General features: G+C 29.5%; 2 protein-coding genes across 3 annotated transcripts in view; both read right to left on the minus strand.

The window, feature by feature from the left end:
* The window catches only part of LOC129917785 (unconventional myosin-XVIIIa), a 154,438-nt gene extending 152,912 nt beyond the window's left edge, over positions 1-1,526 (minus strand). For both annotated transcript variants that reach the window (XM_055997931.1, XM_055997928.1), the window contains exon 1: positions 83-1,526. In XM_055997931.1, the coding sequence (XP_055853906.1) occupies positions 83-238 (156 nt within the window). In that variant the 5' untranslated portion in view covers positions 239-1,526. The remainder of the gene's footprint in view (positions 1-82) is intronic.
* A 1,603-nt stretch (positions 1,527-3,129) lies between these two features.
* On the minus strand, positions 3,130-8,569 carry LOC129918550 (protein takeout). The gene is made up of 4 exons (XM_055999155.1): positions 8,222-8,569; positions 4,122-4,211; positions 3,747-3,897; positions 3,130-3,661 (listed from the first exon to the last, which is right to left on the minus strand). Exons 1-4 carry the CDS (start codon positions 8,295-8,297, stop codon positions 3,229-3,231), a joined length of 750 nt encoding a protein of 249 aa, XP_055855130.1. The 5' UTR covers positions 8,298-8,569; the 3' UTR covers positions 3,130-3,228.
* Between the last annotated feature and the right edge of the window lie 5,145 nt (positions 8,570-13,714).

Below are 13,714 nucleotides of genomic sequence, written 5' to 3' on the forward strand. Positions count from 1 at the left end.
AAATGACAACAACAACATAAAAAAAGAAAAAAAACGATAAGAAAAAACTATTTTTAAAGAAGGAAAAAAGAAAATCTCTTACCTCATCTAACCGCAATAGCTCCTCTGTACTCATACTGCCCGAAACTCCTTTTGCTTCCTTTCGCAGTTTTTTCTCCTTTTTCCTGCGCTCCTTCTCTTCTCGGTCCGATTTTTCCCGGTCCTTTTCGCCGGTTCCTTTTTTCATAAAGTTGAACATTTTTTTTTGCTATTTGAAAAAATTTAAACTTTTTTCACGAAAAGTGGGCGGCAGACAGATAATACACCCACAGATTGGACCAAAGGTATTAATTCTAATTTATTGTTGTTGTATCTTGTCGTCCTTTCGTCTAGCACTTTTAAATTCACACCCGAATTATAAAACTACAACAACAACAAAAAAAGAAGAAAGAAGTAAAAATGAAAATTTGCACTAAATCGATAGTTGCCACGGCCGGTTTAGGGTTACACACCAAAAAAACTCTTTTAGAGCACTCCCAGAAAATGCACCAAATTCAAAATAGATAGAAATCAAACAGATCTCTTTTTGAATACAATTTATTGTATATTTTATTTATTTTTCTCTTTGATTGAATTTTCCAAACTTTGTAGGAAAATTTAATAAACAAGATCAAGTAATTTTGTTTTCGTTTTTGGGTGGTGTTGAAAAAGAAGAAAATTCGACCATATTATTTGCGGTGAATGCGAATTCGAGACATCCCGTTTGCGTTTTTCATGGAAAGAAATTAGTTTTTCTTCTTCTTAGGCAAAGAACAAGAAGTTGAAGCTGAAGCAGTAGGCCACCACAAACAACAACAAATAACAGCAGCAGCCATTCACAAACACACCACACTCATACTATTTTCAGAGAAAATATGTGTATTCAAGAAAACAACAAAAAAAGTAAGAGAAAAAAAAAACAAACACCGAAAATATGAGCTGTCAAAAAACGAGTTAAACGCCCCTTAACTGTGGTAGATGGTTTTTCTTATTCACCACACAGGTTTTTTTTCTTCCTTCCTTTTTCGTGTAGTATACTTTTGTTTTTTTTTTTTTTGTATTTTCCAATCGAATTTCTGGTTAGAATTTGTATTTCTTTTTTTTTTAAATAAAAATTTTATCGGTATTGTACTTTGCACTAGAAGTTATATATTTTTTGTTTCTAATTAATCAGATATCAGTCAGAAGGTAAAGTACCGCAAATCGCAAGTTTGAGAGTGCAATACTCTCTTCTTCTCTGTTTTATTTTGGTATAAAATTAATTTTTTTTTTTTGCATGGAATGCAGCAGACGAACGAGTTTTTTTTTTCTTTTATTTTCTTTCGTTGTTTTTGAGACTTTTCAAGTTGAATTTGTACAGAAAAACTTAATCATTTTATAGTTTTTAGTTCACTTAATGAATATAAGTTAAATAATTTATGAAAAAGTGATTTTTTTTTCTTCGCGAATAATTTTTTTCTTCTGATGAAGAAAAATTTGATCAACCTCCACCGACGACGACGACTATACGCGAACTCAACTTTGGAAAAGAAAAATGGATTTTTTTTCACATCTCTGCATTTTTTTTTCTAATTTGATTTCACCATTGTTTACTCTTAAATTGGAAGGTAAGTTTTCTCTTAAATTGGTGTTGTTTTTCATTGTATCTCTTTCACACATTGGAAAAATTTATAGTTTTGTTTCGTTGATTTTTGTTGAAAACAATTTGTATACTGTTTGGGTTTGTTTTGATTAAAAATTATACCAATAAGATTTAAAGAGAGCGGTAAAAATAGAAAAGTGATGCCAAAATGCTTTTTTTTTATTTTAAAAATTGTTTTTACTTTTGTTAGAATTTGTGGTTTGATAAACAATTTTGATTTGAAGATCAGTTTCTCACTTCTGAGATAACTGCCTGTAAATAGACATGCAAAATAAAATAATATTGAAATTTATTCAAAAATTGTTTTTTGTGAAAGTATGATTTTGAATATTTAAATTTTTGTTGAAGTAAATGCACAAAATTATGTATGTTTTTTTGAAGTTCTTTCTCAACCAGGACAAAATCAAGATAATTTCCCCTAAAAAAATGAAATTTGAAATGTTCACATCATTTGCATGAAATGAGCTAGGAAATTATGTGACTTATCACATTAAAGTATTGGCTTTATTCGTAGATATTGGTCCACATTCTTAGTTTCTTTCAAAAACTTTGACTTGGTGTAAGAAAGGAGTTTATCCTATTTACAAAAAAAAAAAAGCCACTCAATCGATGCTCTAAGAAAAGACTAACTTTCAATCTGTAAATAATCTCAATTAAATTTTCAAATTGAAAAATATTTAAATTTTAAATTTCAAAGGAGGATAGAAATTTTAGACTTTTAGCGGCCTTTAATGATTTCATAAGAAAGAACTAATTTCGCAAATTATCTCATTTCGAATTTCAAATGACATAGAAAAAAAATTTATTTTGTAATTTTAACTGACCTTATTTGCGAAATTATCTCATTTGGGCTGTTTGAGGCTATTCCCCCAAAGTCGTTTCCATTAAAAAATGAGGTACAGTTCATAATTCTGGAACACCCAAATTTTGTTGCACAAAAATGTTTAACTGTCAAATTCTTTAAATACAAAATTCTATGTTTGAAAATTATCAGGTCAATTCTATAGCCTGTTGTCATTTCGAATGTCAAATCGTATAAGAAAAATTGAATTTGAAATCTGAACAGACCTAATTTGCAAATTATCTCATTCGGGCTGTAGTGAAAACAGACTATTAATCACTTTTTTACTTATTTATTAACAAGTAAATTAACTGTCAATTTACCTTCACAAATCACAATGTTGACGTTTCAATTTTAAGAACAGCCCTAGAAAATGAAAGTAGTATCACAAATAAATTTGAAAAAAAATCCGTTATATTACCAGCCCTAAGATATGCAATAGGTAATCATAAACGACAGCAAATTCGAATTTCAGTCTAGTTCGAATTTCGTACCAAAGAATAATTCGCTTCAAAATTCAATCGAAAAACAATAATTCAAATAAAATACACAATTTTACAAATAACAATTTTTATTTATTTTTTAGTTATAAAATTATATTTAAATTATTTTAACTTAAAAGAGTGATAATGATATAATTTTGTGTGAACCACCGTATTTCTAATACTTCTCAACTGATGAATGATTTCTTATCTCAAAAACGACAAATTTTAAATTAATTTACAACTCAACTCAAGAATATTCTATCAAAAGGTACTTTTGTAAAGATCTTATTTGACAATTCTCTAAAGATTTTTCCCATATTCTTTTGATAACCAATTTTCAATTCACTGAAAACTGTTTCCCAGTTGTCATTTAAAAATCTATTCATTGTTTCTGATAGAGTTTTGTCGTTGAATAGATTTTCAAAATGCATATAGACACGTTTTGGATGGAATTCAATTTTGTAATCCTTCAATTTCATATACTTGACGCCATCTTTTTCGTAGGGTTCACCAATTAAACGATGTTCGATTTTGGTATTGACCAAGGTGATGTTTGCTTTTCCGTTTCCGGTAATTGGTAGCAATAATATCCTTCCTGTCATTGTGTAGTCACCGAAAATTTGCATTCTATCGGTTTTGCTGTCACAAATGATCAGATATTTATCCAAATCAGTTCTGTTTGTTTTGTAAAAAACAGAGAGAGAAAAAAAGTTATTAGATTTGTTTGATTTTAAAATAGGTTTGAGATTTAAATACTAACCTGTATTTGGTAACTTTACTGGTACTGATTAAATCATAAATCTTAACATCCTTGAGAGTTTGTTTGAGGTTTATTGGGGGAGTGCCAGCATCAACAACTAAGCTCTTCACTTCCAAGGGTTCAAGGCGAGGGATACCAAATTCCTCATTTCCTAAAATAGGATGAATGTTTAATTTGTTGTTGTATGAAAACGAATAAATGACAGGAAAAATGATTGGTGACTTTAAGTTGACAGCTGTCATATTAAATTTCATTATTTAATTCGTTCTTTTTCTATAAATCTGTTTGGATAATCCGGTGACATGTATGTCAAAAACTTAAGTCAGTATTTAACTGCCAAAAAAAGTATTTAATTTGTTTTTAAAAATGTCTTACCATCTTTCAATAGTGGCAGCGCCTTGTTAACTGCTTCTACTAAACACTTGTCAAAGTTCGCATCCCTCTGGCATTTCTGAAATGTTTCAGCTGAAAAACAAAAAACAAAAAACAAAAAATTAAACAAAAATGACACATGTCAATTTATTCAAATGAAAGTTATTTAAAATTTTAGAATATATTTATTCCGGAAGAAAACATATTAAAATGAATCTATTTCCTCTGTTTTTTTTTTTTTTTTTAATAAAGTCTTTAAAATGACGGAAACACATTAGTAGCCAAAATAATAACAATTATTTTTGCAAATCTTCTTATTTATGCAAATTTTACTTATTCAAAATGTTTTTTTGGTTAGAAGCCAATAAAACAACAAAAGCGTGTGTGTTTTACAACTTTGGAATATTATAATTTATCATAGAATTTGCAAACATGCGGAAATTTACTTTAAGTGTTGTTGCCAGTGTCTGGGATGTGCTTTATTTTTTCTGATACTTGATTATATTAACATAAAAATAAAATTTATATTATAGATCAGACAATTTGGGTTCAACGAAGATTGAATATGTAATTAGAGTGGTATCTGCGTGAGGAAACTACCTAATTAAATAAATTAATGATCAGATTGACTTAATATAATAAGAATTAAATAAAAAAAAGCAGGTGATTTTTTCTATAGTCGAACTCCGAGAAAAGAATTTTCGATTTGTAGACAAATTAATATTAAACTATGTACAAGTACATATATTGGAATATACTATTTAAGCTCTAGATGTAAAACTGACAGTTAAAATAAATCAAATCATTCATTATCGTTTTGAGTTCTTACAAGTCTTATATGAGTTTTTCACGTGCTAAATTAATCATGATGAGAAGCTTCATAGGATCATAATAGTAGCGAAATCTTTAGTTAGGTGGTCATATGCGAAGCTACCAATACCGGTAACATTAACTGAAATAGAGCTGTCAAAATGTTAATAATGGTCATCTCTTTTTCTTATACAAACTAATTTGACATAATGTACATTTCTTCAAAGAATTAATACAATTTTAGATAAATAATCATGCCTATTACCGAAGACGCAGATGCACTGCGGCGGGAGTGAGAGTCACTTTCACAAGATTTCGTATTACCGAAGCCGCCAGTGCGGAAGTGATAGAATGACATTTGGCTATGTAAGGTGTCAACAATGACATATGTCGGTAACCAGTTAAGTGTGTTTTCGTGGATCGATAATACAGTTCATCCCGGGGAGTTCACAGATTGAAATTTGATTCTGTTGCGGATCGAGTAGATTCCCGGGGAATGAGTCACTGCGTCTTCTGTAATAAGCATGAATATGTATTAAAACAAAGCAACTACTGTCAAATTGACATTTCTTATACTTCAAATGCGCTTCTAACGACAGATAATGTTTTTTTGTTAATTTTTTCTCTTAAGCTAATTTTGACAAACCTATCATACAAATATTGATGATGTCTAATCTATTGACAAACAATTGATTTATTAAATTCCAATCAAAAGCGCTACTCATGTCTCTTGTTTACTTTTATTTACCAATGCTGCTAATAAAAAGTTAGGTTTCGATGCAATAAACTATTAATTACAAGGATAACTACAACATTATTCTGCATTTGTACTTAATTTTTGTTTTATTTTAATAAAAAAAAAAACAATATTATTTTGAACAAGTGACACCTCGTCAATACACAACAAAAAAAAAAAGGCATTGCAAAATTACAATAATATGGTAAAGTTTCCAATTTCATTTATCACTTCGTGCCCATAAGACATATTCAACTCTTAATGATCCCTCTCGTCTCCCCTTAAAAACAAATTGATGGTAATCAGTTGAAAACTGAAGTTAAATATTGAAAACCGGACGATAGCTTTACTACAACTGTTGTCTGTCGGAAGAAGGTTATTGGTCTTTTGGCCAACATTCAAAACAACTACTTTGAGCTGATGGAAAATGATTTCGCTTTCATGTTGTTGTGTTGCTGTTGCTGCTGGCTGTGCTGTCACGCCGGTTAATGACATTGAACTAGAAATTCGGAATTGTTTTGGTTTGTTGCCTTATTACAAACCGGTTAACAAAACTACTAACCGATGCTAGACAAAATTGATTCGTGATAATCTGTAATTAAGTTGTTTCTAGATTTGATTCTTTACTTCCTCACATTGAGTATATCCGTAGGCCATTTTCATTGACGAGAGGAAGAGAGAGAGAGAGGAACTTGAAGATGAAGTAAAAATTGAGTTAATATGTAACGTTAGAGATATTTTTGTGTGATGCAATTTGATGCGGACACGGTATAAAGAAGATTTTTATACGGCCTAGTGACTTGGATCAATTGATATTATGTTTGTAACGGAAATAATTGTGGGAAATTAGACGCATGTTTGGGTTTTGTTATGCAATATCCATTTTATGGAGCACATGGAGAGAGTTGTTATAATTATATGTCAGGTATGTTTGGTCCACCTGTCAAATAATATATGTTGCGCAAATTCAAAATCTGATACTGAAAAATGTAAGATTTTTTGCCCTTCTCTTTTAAAATGACAGATACAAATTTTATTTTGACACTAGCATCTGTCCTCACAAATAACTACTTTTGACAGTTGTTCTTGAATTTGACCTTCAAATATTTTGTTGACCCAACCAGGAAAATAAGTAAAAATATGTACTGTAACGTAAGTAAAATGAAAACAGCATTTTTAAACATGAGTCACTTTATTCGTGTGTCGTCCGCTTTTTAGTTAAATTCTGCTCAAATGTTTGGAACACGATACCAGTTTTGATGAACACGTCTTTGAAGTCACCGGCACATGCCGGATTTATACGAGTAACAATTTGACATTAAATTTGTCACTCATCTGTCAAATGTTGTATTTCATTATTAAGCCAAAAAACTATTAAAAAAAAACAATAAATGGATGTTTTTTTACGACCAAAAATAAAATACCATCTTTCCCAGTCAAATGTAGATGAAACACCATTTTTAATTTGTGTTATAAAAAATTTTCTGAGATTTCAGTTATCTGAACAAGCTTAATCGCTCAAAAATGATTCTTCGACTTCTTTATATTTGACATTATCATCAATAGGTGTGTTCATTAACACGAATTTTTAGACCTTTTTTTCAATCTTTTTCAAAATTTAAAATTTACAAAGCCTTTTACGATAAAAGTTAAAAAAATTTTATTTTATTTATTTTCTTGTGGAATATCAATAAAAATTATACAAAAACTTAGGTTAGAAACGGATTTTGTATTATTATTTACATTTTGATATATGTATATTTAACGAATATCTGTCTCACATCAAAATTACCGCCTAAACTCCTATAACGCACAATGTAGAAAAATATGATTCAAAATTTTAACTCAAAATATGTTCAGATTTTCCGGATCATTTGTCATTCGCTGTCAAACTCATCAATTGACATTTATTTATTCACCTTAAATTGTGACATCTCAAATATAATTTGACCTTAGTTAAAGCATAAAATCTTTAAAATCTTAATTAACAATGCAAAACAAGCACTTTATGTTCCACAAAAAAAAAAAAAAACCACGAAATAAATAAACATGATTTGAATTTATAAAGAGTCATTCAGATAAACAAAAATTGTTGACAGAAATGCAATAAACAAACAAAAAAAAAACAAAATAACTTCGTCTAGATGTTTCGATTCGATTATAAACGTCAGTTTAACTCCGGTTAGGAAAAATCCTCTATTACGAAAAGTCAATTAAAAATTAACCAACCATAATCTCAAGGAGCAAAAGTAAAGATTGTAATAGAGTATCTAATCTACGCAATTACAAGAAACTAGGACAAGTTTTTTTCTTTCTTTTCGAAATCATGTAGCCAATATCCCAAACGATTGATTTCAATTTCGAAAAAAAAAATAAAACAACAACCATCATGAATCTACTTGTTATGCGGTGCGCTTTTGAAAGATTTCTTAAGGCAAAACGGGTAGTAAAATTGTTAAAAGACAAAAATCCAGTATCCACACTTCCATGATGGTGTATATATTTATTTAAGTTGCAGTTTGAAATTATTATTAAACTATTTAAACTAGATACGTACGCAATTCAATGCTGGCAACAAATCCAATGCACAGGAGGTAAAATACCACAACACTGTTTGTAGATTTTATAATCATTTTTTATAATTTTAAAAATTTATCACAGAAAAAAAAATGTATTAAACAATTTCCAAAATCACTTTGATTTAATTTTATTTTACGAAAAAAAAAAAAATGATCAAAAATCACAGAAAGATTTATAAAACAATGTTTACACTTCGACTCCTTTCAGTTAAATGTTCGTTGAGACAGCGCACAAAAAACGTTTCGTGTGTGATCGCAGTTTGCCTCAACGTAGATTTTGTATGTTAAAGCGCAAAGTTCTCGCTTTAAATTATAACTAGAGTCTGAAATGGATGTTACTCAATCTGAGCTTTTATATGCCCAAAAACCTGAAGAGTAGCTATAGCCATCATCATCAGTGTGTGGAGGTTCATCATAACTAGTCGGTAGTTAGTTGCGGTCGTAGTCGACTTCGTTTTGTTTTGCTTGCATTGGATGATTGCTTATGCTTGGTCAATTGATATACACCATGCGATCGAGTTGGTTAGTAGTTTATTTGACCAAAGACAGGCTATTCGTTAATAAGTATCTATGCTTTAAGCTTTTTAGATGATGATGATGGTATTTGGATATGATTAACATGGGTTAGTAATTATGTTTATTTTTTTTTGTCTAATCATGCATATGTCTTGAAGAATCTGACATTTTCTTCGGTGATATGTATGTGCATCTAATTAAGTACTTAAACTACATGGTTGATAGATTGCATTTCTTCCAGATATAAAAATGACAGCTTTAAGTTTGTCAAAAAAGTAATTCAATTGAGGATGGTACCTGACAGTTGACGTATGAATAATGTCAAAATTACGAAAAATTGACAGATTAATCTTGAATATGTCAAAATGTATTTTGCATGCATTAGAAAAAATTATTCTTCTTTTATTTAATTAATAAAAATGCCTCAAGCAGAACTATTTCTGAGACAACTTAATGTCGTTGGCCTACGAAACATGCCCAAAAACCATACAACATTCCAAACCAAACAAAAACAGCCTTGGAAACGTTGGACATCGGCTTCACTCGGGCGTATACTTAATATTTATTATGATAAAATAATTTTGAAAAAAAGAAATAAATATAATTTATTTTGAAGTTAAAATTTTTTTTTTTATTGATTGATTAAAATGATACTCTAACATTGGAATTCCTCGTCAAAAATGTTGTTGCATCATAAGTTTTTTTTTTTTAAGACATTGGTTGATGCGCGATGGTCTTGTGGAATTTAAGACTAACCTTACCATTGGAAGTCTCTTAAAAAATTATAAAAAAAAAAAATAAATTCAACCGGAAGTAGACAAAATTCATTCATATTCTTCTACAAATGATTAACTGGTTTTGTACTATTAAATGTCATTAAATATTTTATAGTTTTTGTTTATGATTTCGGTCTGTCATAATGACATATATGTCTTTTGACAGTTCCATGATGAACTGTAGGTAATTGTGATCTTAAGTCACAATATAAAACAACTAACTAATATTCGCCATAAACATTTTAAGTTCTATAACTGAGCCATAAAAAATAGTATTATACAAACATACTTCAAGTTCATACATCATGTTTATTTTTTTTATAGTTGACAAATTATAGTAGAACCTTATGAGATAATTTAGCTTAAAAGCGTTACAAATTATCACGTTCTGTCTTTATTATTGAATCATCTAACTATTTGGTATATAAACCTTGACATATAACATTTGTCAAATTAATTGACATCTTTGTAGTGTTATTATGTTCTTTTAGATTTATTTGATTCATAAACGTTTTGGGTCCATGATGTTTATATAAGAATTGCCAATTATATGGGAAATGTTTCCAAAGTAAAGCATCTAATATAGACTAGCTAGTTCGCAAGACGTTGTTTTGAGTCCATATCGCCTATAATTGTTGAGGAAGGTTGAATGTCTTTATTTCGTTTATGTTTTTTTTTTTATCATTCCCAAAAAAATTTGAGGGAAAATTGAAATGGAGACAAACCAACTAAAATGTTTATTGCAAAATAAACTAATTCCCTAAGAACTTAGTTAAAACCAAAGGTTTTGTAACTTCACTCTTCCACAAATTGAAAACTGTTTCCTCTATACGCAATTAATTAAGAGGCCAGTAAAAAACTTTCTGAAGACAATCAAAATTTCCTTTTTCTGTTTTCCAATTTTTTGAGATCTTAAAAAAGTAAATTTTCATAGCTTTACACATTAATTTGCTATACTTTGTCCATGCGTTTAAAACTTTCCTATTAAGAAAGCTGTGGAAAAGTGGGAGAGATAATAAAAGAATTACCATAGACCAAGTTGCAAGTTTTAAAGCGCTTTTAACCCCTGATTTCGGTAGAAATCCAGAATTATCCCACTACGATTTGAAAAACTGCAAAAACAAAAAAAAATAAGTTCGTTCAACAAATTCTGGTTTAAATAAATTACAATTAATCACAACATTCTGCATCTGCATACTAAGTCAGTCACGTTAATTTGTAAACAATGTAGATGCCTTATTTGCTCAGCTATTTGTGCCCTTGCATTCTTTCAAAACAAAAATTTAAACGATCAAATACTTCAACTTCTAGACAAATTCCCCATCACAAAAGGCCATTCAGTTATATTCTTTTCTTCATTATTGCTCTTCCATTGTTTACGATCATGATGGTGTTGATAAAATTTAATCTTCCAAGAGATGTTAATATAAAACCAATAAAACAAGTTCCGGAAGTGATAATATTCCGAGATGAAATAAAACAGAATACAGCGTTAAACCTGTTGACGTTGATATTATTTTATTATTGCATCCGAAATTGATTAAATTCTCCTTGAAGCCATATAACACTTGATATCCCACACAACTTCTACAAAAAGGAAAGGAAAAGAATATTATTCATTGTGTGTGACTTCGAAGATTTATCAAAAATTTTTCCTTTAAGCAATTAAACTTGCCTCTTATATCAGTTAAATCTGTCTTTACTTTTAAGGCGTGTATGAAAATCATAAAAAAAAAGAAAATACACTTATCTCAAGAAAATAAATATCATGAAAACAAAAGAGCTGAGCAGCGAACCTTATTCATCGCTATCTTAATTTTTCTTACAAAAAGATCGGTGCTGGATGAAATACGAATATTACTCTACGCTTAATTTAAGTTGGTTTAAGTTTTAGCTTTTGTGTAAGAAAATTGAAAAAAATATTATTTCCCAATGCGTATTGTGTGTTATCAGGTTATTCAACTATGGGCACCAGCAAATGGAATTTATGGAAATAATATCGAAGATAGATGATTCCACACATGCGTTATGAAGTTCAGGGTTAAAATGAAGCAATATTTAAATGAAGTGACTAATAAAATGCAAATCCCATTAAGAATTTTGTAGATTGATATTATTTACATCCATACACATTATTTTTGTATGTAGATGGTCAATGTAAAACTTGCAACACGGCAGAAGATTTAACACTATTTTAAGCTTAAAATATGACAATTTTCTCTCTCTTCACAGACCCTATCCCTGTTATGACTTCATTAAATAACAAAATCATTCTCGCACAAAGTCCAGGTTCCATACATATTTGCCCATTCTTTTTTAAAATTTTGTATTTTAAAATACTTGAAATCCAAAATTCTGTAAATCCCTAATTTTGTATTTCAAAATTCTGCATTCTGAAATGGGGAAACAATTGTTTTGATAAATAAATTCATATGTGAATTTTAGAACACAGAATAATGACCCGTTTTTGCCCCATAATAAAAAAAAACACTGCCTTTGGCGTTTTTCATTCAAAAACAATGTGGGATCGTTTTTTGAAGTTGCAACGGTTATTTTGGTTGAAATTGTCGTTGGTTTGGGAAGGCCTTAACTCAAAAATATTTTTAATTTATTTGTACTTTTACAAAAAAAAAAAGTCCAATGTAGTTAAGGAGTTATTTTGGAAAAAGTGGTCATTTGCGAAATTTTTTCTTTTTTTTTAAGATGGGAGATAGAAGGCAGTTCGAATAAGAAAGGAGATTATTTTCACTTTTTCAAGATAATTTTTTGAAAAAGTACAAAAGTGAAAATATATCTTCCTGATTGGGTCATAAAAAATTTGTTTTTTAAACCAATACCAAAAATTTCTTTCTGCGGTATTATTTTTTGTAAATTTTCCAGGTAAATTAAAAACCGCATATTTCACTTTTGTACTTTTTCACTTTATAGGCCAATTGTCGATCTAGAATTGGGTTGCCGTATATTCCGTTGAAAACCTATGTACATATACATACGACAACCTAGTTCTTGGGAGGATGCAATGACAGTTAAAAGCCCAACTATTATAGGAATGAGCTCGCATGAGCATTTCTTAAAATCGAACGAACTGCATTCTGCTATAATGTCATTTTGTGACAGTTTTTCGCAAATTAGGTCAGTTCAAATTTCAAATTAAAATGTTAAAATGCAACATTCGAAATGAGACAATTCACGAAATTACTCATTTGGTAAAAATTTGGTATAGTCAAAAAAAAAAGGCTACATTACAAATACGAAATGTAAATGAATTTTTTTTCTCCGTTTATTGCACTCCCAAAAGCATGACGATAAAATAAGCTGCCGACAGCGTTTTTGTATGAAATGTTTTGGAATTTTAACAAAAACGCTGTTGGCAATTTTTTTGATCGTTGGTCTTTAAGTTGCTTTAATAGATCACACTCCATGATTTTGAATCAGTTTTCATCTCTTTCTCACTTATTGAAATATCTTTCATCTCTTTTTGTTCTCCCTAGCTCAATAGGAATGTAACCGAATCTGTCAAAGCCAAATCTGACAGTTGACAATCCTCACTTTGATGAACACGACAGATACAAATTATAAATTTAATAAAACACAGGTTTTAAATTAATTTTCGTATGAATTTAATAGCTAAGTTGTTGCTGACTGTTTAAAGACTCTTGTTAAATTGATTTTTTTTATTAAAAAAATATAACTTAACAGTTTTCATAAATGCTTTCTAATAGAAAAACAAAAATGTCAAGTTCATCAAAGTGGACAGTTTGACGTTTGAGAACTTCTTGCTTAAAAGCACTATTCTTTTGTGAAAAACATTATAAACATTGTTTTTTTTTAACCATAAGCTCCACATTTTTTTTCATAAATGTGTTTAAATTATCTGGTTGGAAAAACCATAACAAAATAATTACCTGTACCTACTTTTATTACTTTTTAAGCCAATGTAGTCAAGGCCTAAAAAGACATATTGTAAAAATGAAACATTTGTGAACACATCCCACAATTTAGTACCGCCCTCTATTTTCTACATCTAAAACCACTTCCAGTTTCATAAATTCTCGTCACCCAACGCACCTCAACGCTTCCTATCGCATATAAATTTCCACAAAAATTCCCAATCCCATTTCATTCCACCATCCATTTTCCACATGGAACACCTTTCCCAAACTTGAATCGAACAAAATC

This window comes from Episyrphus balteatus, chromosome 4 (assembly GCF_945859705.1).
Source record: "Episyrphus balteatus chromosome 4, idEpiBalt1.1, whole genome shotgun sequence".
NCBI lineage: Eukaryota > Metazoa > Arthropoda > Insecta > Diptera > Syrphidae > Episyrphus > Episyrphus balteatus.